Source organism: Homarus americanus, unplaced genomic scaffold, assembly GCF_018991925.1.
Source record: "Homarus americanus isolate GMGI-L3 unplaced genomic scaffold, GMGI_Hamer_2.0 scaffold9553, whole genome shotgun sequence".
Lineage (NCBI taxonomy): Eukaryota > Metazoa > Arthropoda > Malacostraca > Decapoda > Nephropidae > Homarus > Homarus americanus.
This window is the reverse complement of record NW_024756809.1, coordinates 116910-125601: the sequence shown is the minus strand read 5'-3', so window position 1 is coordinate 125601 and position 8692 is coordinate 116910. Positions and strand designations below refer to the sequence as shown.

Here is an 8692-nt window from a genome sequence, read left to right as displayed (position 1 = left end):
GTCATCAAAAACACATTTAACATAACATGCGAGAAACAACTTTACCTCCACAGTAAATATCACACAGGAGTAAACTTTATGCTTTCTAGGATATAATATTTCGATTAACCGCAGAGGCAGAGGATATAAGTAACTTGTATTTCCTTACTCAAATATTACGACAGAGAGAGAGAGAGAGAGAGAGAGAGAGAGAGAGAGAGAGAGAGAGAGAGAGAGAGACCAGAAGCACTCAGTTGATGAAGGACTCGGACACAATATACAAACTAATACATTAATACGTTTCTATCAAATTATTTTAATGCAAAAACTAAAAAAAACTAAAATAAAAATATATCACGTTTTCTTAATCACAGACAGACAGACAGACCCAACCCTATAAATTAACGTCACTTTTCTAATCCTCGAAATAACCAATCCTTACCTCCCCCCTCCCCCCCTTGACAGTAATAATGGTACCGTGTTTCAGCATCTTCGTCAGCACCATTACGAGCCATTAAACCCTTCGAGGATGGTGGTTTAAACTCATAGTCTCATGGGCTTAAATCATTGTCTTCAAAGGGTTCAACCGTCGTCCACTCAACCATCGTCCTCAATGGGTTCAACCGTCGTCCACTCAACCATCGTCCTCAATGGGTTCAACCATCGTCCACTCAACCATCGTCCTCAATGGGTTCAACCATCGTCCACTCAACCATCGTCCTCAATGGGTTCAACCGTCGTCCACTCAACCATCGTCCTCAATGGGTTCAACCATCGTCCACTCAACCATCGTCCTCAATGGGTTCAACCATCGTCCACTCAACCATCGTCCTCAAAGGGTTCAACCATCGTCCTCAATGGGTTCAACCGTCGTCCACTCAACCATCGTCCTCAATGGGTTCAACTATCGTCCACTCAACTATCGTCCTCAATGGGTTCATCGTCTCACCCATCGTCCTCAAAGGTTCAACCATCGTCCACTCAACCATCGTCCACTCAACCATCGTCCTCAAAGGGTTCAACCGTCGTCCACTCAACCATCGTCCTCAATGGGTTCAACTATCGTCCACTCAACCATCGTCCTCAATGGGTTCAACCATCGTCCACTCAACCATCGTCCTCAATGGGTTCAACCATCGTCCTCAAAGGGTTCAACCATTGCCCACTCAACCATCGTCCTCAAAGGGTTCAACCATCGTCCACTCAACCATCGTCCTCAAAGGGTTCAACCATTGCCCACTCAACCATCGTCCTCAAAGGGTTCAACCGTCGCCCACTCAACCATCGTCCTCAAAGGGTTCAACCATCGTCCACTCAACCATCGTCCTCAAAGGGTTAACCTGTACACGCTGGCTCTGATACACAACAACTACTCAACAGAAGATGACAGAGAACATGACTTCCTGGAACTATCAACACCCACTAGAGCCATCAGTGGGCCATGGAGTTACTACAGCGGGAGGCACACACGGAGGAGCCATCACAACACACCACCTCTAGTTTAATGGGTGATAAAAGATACACTGTGTCAACGGGACTCTCGCACTCAATGTTCTTGTGCGTATCGTTACTCTTTCTGCTTCTTGCTGATGCTGTCATGTTGTTTGTGATGTTCTTTAGCGTGCTGTTGGTACTATATACATACACAGGCAAAAACATACCTAAACACACATACACATAACCCCTCCGCCCCCCCCCCCCAAGTAGGTGTGTTGGTCGTCATCTCTCTCTCTCTCTCTCTCTCTCTCTCTCTCTCTCTCACAGTATAGCTTCGTCGACTACCTCCCAAGGAGATTGTCTCACTGACCAGCAAGACTCGTTCACGTTATAATGTTATTTCTAAGCTTCAACAATTAAGTTCTTTAAATGCGTAACGAGGTTAGCTGGTACACTAATCTATCAAAATAAGTAAATAAATAAATAAAAGATAGAACTAGAATCTAAGTAATTAGTCTCTGGCTGTTAGTAAGGTCGTGATCGAGTCAAAAGTACTGTTTCTACATCAGCCCTGGACTCTTTATCTGAGGTCAACCAGTTAGTTAGTTAGTTGTGTTGTTGAAGCTCAGCTGGGGAGTAATACCAGGTCGGATGGGATTACCTAGCGCGGTTGGTAACAATGCTTGTTGTGGTTACCGTAGTTGGTCACTTCCATACTTTATATAAACACGGTAGCAACACCAAGACTATTTAACCCATAAAGTACTCAATTAAATTATCAAAGGTTGTCCCATCATGTAAAATTAATAAATAAATAAATAAAAATAAATAAAATTACATCAAATTATGAAAAAAAATCATCACATCCATTTTATAATTATGTAAACACGACAACGCCATCAAACTCACCTATAAAGATACAAATAAAATTACGAACAGCATCTAGTTGGTGGAGTGGTCCTCACAACATCATCACTACTACAACATCACCAAGCTGGTCCACATTACACTACAACATCTCCAAGCTCATCCACATTACACTCCAACATCACCAAGCTGACCCGCATTACCATATCACCAAGCTGACCCTCACTACAACATCACCAAGCTAGCTGACCCTCACTACAACATCACCAGGCTAGCTGACCTCACTACAACATCACCACTGGCTGACCCTCACCACAACATCACCGGGCTAGCTGACCCTCACTACTCACCAGGCTAGCTCACTACAACATCACCAGGCTAACTGACCCTCACTCACCAACACAACATCACCAGGCTAGCTGACCTTCACTACAACATCACCAGGCTAGCTGACCTTCACTACAACATCACCAGGCTAGCACCTCACCAACATCACCAGGCTACCTTCACTACAACATCACCAGGCTAACTGACCTCACTACAACATCACCAGGCTAGCTGACCTTCACCACAACATCACCAGGCTAGCTGACCTTCACTACAACATCACCAGGCTAGCTGACCCTCACTACAACATCACCAGGCTAGCTGACCCTCACTACACCACCACCAGGCTAGCTGACCTTCACTACACCACCACCAGGCTAGCTGACCTTCACTACACCACCACCAGGCTAGCTGACCTTCACTATACCAGCACCAGGCTAGCTGACCTTCACTACAACACCACCAGGCTAGCTGACCCTCACTACAACATCACCAGGCTAGCTGACCCTCACCACAACATCACCATGCTAGCTGACCCTCACCACAACATCACCAAACTCGTGCACACTACATCACCAAACTTTTGACCAGCACACCAGCAACACTCGTCAAGGGATGGAAACAACATACAACCGAATAGTGATGAATGACAGTGTGGTGCATCAGGTGACGAAGCTGACCCACCACCACACACCAGCCTCCAGGAGGTTCTACAGGTAACAGTGTTGGTGTAACGAGTACGAGAGGTTCACCTGTGTTCATGTGACTTGCCAATACCACAAGAGCTTTATATAAATAGTAATACAAAATAATCTAATACTATGAATAAAAAAAATCGACCACCTAACCCTTTAACGACCACCCATAATGACAGAATAGAACAGCATTTCACTGTACCACTGTAAACGACCCTTCATAATACAAGGAACACTGCCAGTACACACAACTATACAGAGGACAGCGCTCTTATACACAGGATATGACCATCAGAGGCACTGCTGTTGTAAATAATATAACGCTACACAGTCACTACAGTTATCCAGTGTTCATCTCACCCAAGGATGATGGAGACATTCTGTAACGTAATACAAACTAATACATCTACTGCATCGTACATTACATAAATACAACCCTAACACTCACCTCAACAGTTTAATAAAAGGATTTGTCTCAGCCAAAACAAAATGGAAAACAAAATAAAAATATTATTGTAAACATCATGAAGTTGCCTGTAAATAAAGCGTGAAGTAAATATTAATTGGCCTTCAACATATGTGTGCCCATTACTTCAAATATATATATATATATAAAAGCATGACAATTTTATTAAGTAATGCAAGGATATGATTCTAGGCTGGACATACCATTAGTAATCTCGCTCACAAACTAGGGAGGAACGAACGATAAAGTCGGACATGTTCAAGTCAATATGCCTCTTATATACGTGAAGTAATGAGGCAATAATGGTAAATCCCATTAGATCATGAAGCTTAAACAACACACATTATATTCAAAAATATGCTAACAATCTTAACTCAGGGCGAAATATACTCCAAAACCTATAAGAATAACATGGTATATCCTTTATCAACATGATGTGACACGACTATATCAGAGGTGACAAAAACACTCGCTTTATACTTCCTGAACGACATTAAAGAGGTGAGGTGTTGAAAGTTTATACGGAGTTACTTTTACGAGTTAAGACCTGACAAGAACCCGAGACATACGATAATTAACATGTAAATTTTAACAGAAACATTTATATTAACATCAGTCGCTGTATCATGTTAACTTGGCCAAATATTTTAGTTACTCTCTTTCTTGCAAACACCAAAACCCACCATACCCACACACACAAACCCACATGCACACAAACACCCACATGCACACAAACAGACACAAACCCATATACACACACTCAACCCCCCCTCCACACACTCAACCCCCCCTCCACACACACTCAACCCCCCCATCAACCCCCCACACTCAACCCCCCCCACACACTCACATTAATTCCTCCATCACTTTACAAAACGCGGAAAATGTCTGGTCTAAATTATGCAAAAAAAACCTTCTTTCGTCATAACAGTATTTCATTAAGACAAATACACCCGATCAACAAAATATATAGAAAACAAACAACACACACACACACACACACACACACACACACACACACACACACACACACACACTACCACTCCAAACTTGTGGTCAATAAACTTAACTATCTACCTATTGCTGGGTCTTCTTACCACCTTCTCCCACACACTGTACAAAATGGGCCCTAACTACACCCAGGCTCCTCGTCCTCTTTCTTGCCACACTACCTTGATGCACACACTGCCAGGAGGTCAGTCTACACACGGGGCAAGAAGACTAACTCAGAACAAGCTTGCCTCACTAAAAATAATTCCACAAAACTGCTAAAAGAAGATGAAAAAAACCTCTTTACTCCTTTCCGTCTTCCTCTTAGCTGCCTCTTCGCCTTTGTAATACATTTCTTAAGCCCAAAAAATACTTCAACCTTTAATTGAGTTTTTGTTCGACGATTCCCCCCCCCAACCTGATGTTCGTTCACCGAGAGGCTCTTTCTAACACAAAAACGCGTAGCCAAACTTTCGCTTCACCTAAAAGGTTTTAGGTTAAGATAAAAAGAGTTTAAGTAGTTTTAGCAAACTTAAGAGATCTTCCTGCTGGATTTCCATCACACCATCACACTGGCAACATAATGGAAGGTGACCATCACACTGGCAACATAATGGAAGGTGACCATCACACTGGCAACATAATGGAGGCTGACCATCACACTGACAACATAATGGAGGCTAACCATCACACTGGCAACATAATGGAAGGTGACCATCACACTGGCAACATAATGGAGGCTGACCATCACACTGACAACATAATGGATGGTGACCATCACACTGGCAACATAATGGAAGGTGACCATCACACTGGCAACATAATGGAGGCTGACCATCACACTGACAACATAATGGAGGCTGACCATCACACTGGCAACATAATGGATGGTGACCATCACACTGGCAACATAATGGATGGTGACCATCACACTGCCAACATAATGGATGGTGACCATCACACTGGCAACATAATGGATGGTGACCATCACACAGCCAACATAATGGATGGTGACCATCACACTGGCAACATAATGGATGGTGACCATCACACTGACAACATAATGGATGGTGACCATCACACTGGCAACATAATGGATGGTGACCATCACACTGGCAACATAATGGATGGTGACCATCACACTGGCAACAATGGATGGTGACCATCACACTGGCAACATAATGGATGGTGACCATCACACACTGACAACATAATGGATGGTGACCATCACACTGACAACATAATGGATGGTGACCATCACACTGCCAACATAATGGATGGTGACCATCACACCATGCACACATAATGGATGGTGACCATCACACTGCCAACATAATGGATGGTGACCAACACACTGCCAACATAATGGATGGTGACCATCACACTGACAACATAATGGATGGTGACCATCACACTGCCAAAATAATGGATGGTGACCATCACACTGCCAACATAATGGATGGTGACCATCACACTGCCTACATAATGGATGGTGACCATCACACTGCCAACATAATGGAGGCTGACCATCACACTGCCTACATAATGGAGGCTGACCATCACACTGCCAACATAATGGAGGCTGACCATCACACTGCCAACATAATGGAGGCTGACCATCACACTGCCAACATAATGGAGGCTGACCATCACACTGCCAACATAATGGATGGTGACCATCACGCAACCTTAACATAATGGATGGTGACCGTCACACGACAACATAATGGATGGTGACCATCACACACTGCCAACATAATGGATGGTACGAGCCATCCGCTGGCAACATAATGGATGGTGACCATCACACTGACAACATAATGGATGGTGACCATCTGCACTGACAACATAATGGATGGTGACCATCGCACTGGCACTAACATACTGGATGGTGACCATCACACTGGCAACACCAATGGATGAAATTTGACCATCACACTATTCAACATAATGGATGGTGACCATCACACTGACAACATAATTGATGGTGACCATCACACACAACTAACATAATGGATGGTGACCATCACACTGGCAACATAATGGATGGTGACCATCACACTGGCAACGCAATGGATGGTGACCATCACACTGGCAACATAATGGATGGTGAGCCATCACACCATAACAATGGATGGTGACCATCACACTGGCAACATAATGGATGGTGACCATCACTGGCATAATGGATGGTGATATCACACTGACAACATAATGGATGGTGACCATCCACTGCCAACTTTATAATGGATGGTGACCATCACACTGACAACAACATAGCTGGATGGTGACCATCCTGCGACAACATAATGGATGGTGACCATCACACTGCCAACATAATGGATGGTGACCGTCACACTGACAACTGCATAATGGATGGTGACCATCACACTGACAACATAATGGATGGTGACCATCACACTGACAACATAATGGATGGTGACCATCACACTGACAACATAATGGATGGTGACCATCACACTGGCAACATAATGGATGATGACCATCACACTGACAACATAATGGATGGTGACCATCACACTGACAACATAATGGATGGTGACCATCACACTGGCAACATAATGGATGGTGACGATCACACTGCCTACATAATGGATGGTGACCATCACACTGGCAACATAATGGATGGTGACCATCACACTGCCAACATAATGGATGGTGACCATCACACTGGCAACATAATGGATGGTGACCATCACACTGCCAACATAATGGATGGTGGCCATCACACTGGCAACATAATGGATGGTGACCATCACACTGGCAACATAATGGATGGTGACCATCACACTGACAACATAATGGATGGTGACCATCACACTGGCAACATAATGGATGGTGACCATTACACTGCCAACACATAATGGATGGTGACCATCACACTGGCCAACATAATGGACAGAACGCCATCACACTGCCTACATAATGATGGTGACTATCACACTGGCAACATAATGGATGGTGACCATCACATCGACAACATAATGGATGGTGACCATCACACTGGCAAACATAATGGATGGCAGACCATCACACTGCCAACATAATGGATGGTGACCATCACACTGCCAACATAATGGATGGTGACCATCACACTGCCAACATAATGGATGGTGGACCACTATCATCACACTGGCAACATAATGGAGGCTGACCATCACACTGGCAAATATAATGACACTGCCTACATACGGATGGTGACCATCACACTGCCAACATATCGGTTGGTGACCATCACACTGGCAACATAATGGATGAGCCCATCACACTGCCAACATAATGGATGAGTACACTGACAATATAATGGATGGTGACCATCACACTGACAACATAATGGATGGTGACCATCACACTGGCAACATAATGGATGGTGACCATCACACTGGCAACATAATGGATGGTGACCATCACACTGACAACATAATGGATGGTGACCATCACACTGCCAACATAATGGATGGTGACCATCACACTGGCAACATAATGGATGGTGACCATCACACTGGCAACATAATGGATGGTGACCATCACACTGGCAACATAATGGATGGTGACCATCACACTGGCAACATAATGGATGGTGACCATCACACTGGCAACATAATGGATGGTGACCATCACACTGGCAACATAATGGATGGTGACCATCACACTGCAACATAATGGAGGCTGACCATCACACTGGAACATAATGGAGGCTGACCATCACACTGCCAACATAATGGATGGTGACCATCACACTGCAACATAATGGATGGTGACCATCACACTGCCAACATAATGGATGGTGACCATCACACTGCCAACATAATGGATGGTGACCATCACTGAACATAATGCCATCACACTGCCAACATAATGGATGGTGACCATCACACTGCCAACATAATGGAGGCTGACCATCACACTG

At 44.2% G+C, this 8692-nt stretch overlaps 3 protein-coding genes across 3 annotated transcripts; all 3 read left to right on the top strand.

Moving 5' to 3' along the window:
• Positions 1-5344: 5344 nt before the first annotated feature.
• LOC121856907 (small histidine-alanine-rich protein-like) lies at positions 5345-5923 on the top strand. The gene has a single exon (XM_042352670.1). It carries the CDS (start codon positions 5345-5347, stop codon positions 5921-5923), a length of 579 nt encoding a protein of 192 aa, XP_042208604.1.
• Positions 5924-7070: 1147 nt separating this feature from the next.
• On the top strand, positions 7071-7646 carry LOC121856906 (small histidine-alanine-rich protein-like). Its single transcript, XM_042352669.1, has one exon. The coding sequence runs from the start codon at positions 7071-7073 to the stop codon at positions 7644-7646; it is 576 nt and encodes a 191-aa protein (XP_042208603.1).
• A 415-nt stretch (positions 7647-8061) lies between these two features.
• On the top strand, positions 8062-8445 carry LOC121856904 (histidine-rich protein PFHRP-III-like). The gene has a single exon (XM_042352668.1). The coding sequence runs from the start codon at positions 8062-8064 to the stop codon at positions 8443-8445; it is 384 nt and encodes a 127-aa protein (XP_042208602.1).
• Positions 8446-8692: the final 247 nt, after the last annotated feature.

Coding starts and splice junctions, on each gene's coding strand:
- LOC121856907 (XM_042352670.1), top strand. CDS start 5,345: ATGGAAGGTGACCATCACACTGGCAACATAATGGAAGGTGACCATCAC.
- LOC121856906 (XM_042352669.1), top strand. CDS start 7,071: ATGGATGGTGACCATCACACTGCCAACATAATGGATGGTGACCGTCAC.
- LOC121856904 (XM_042352668.1), top strand. CDS start 8,062: ATGGATGAGTACACTGACAATATAATGGATGGTGACCATCACACTGAC.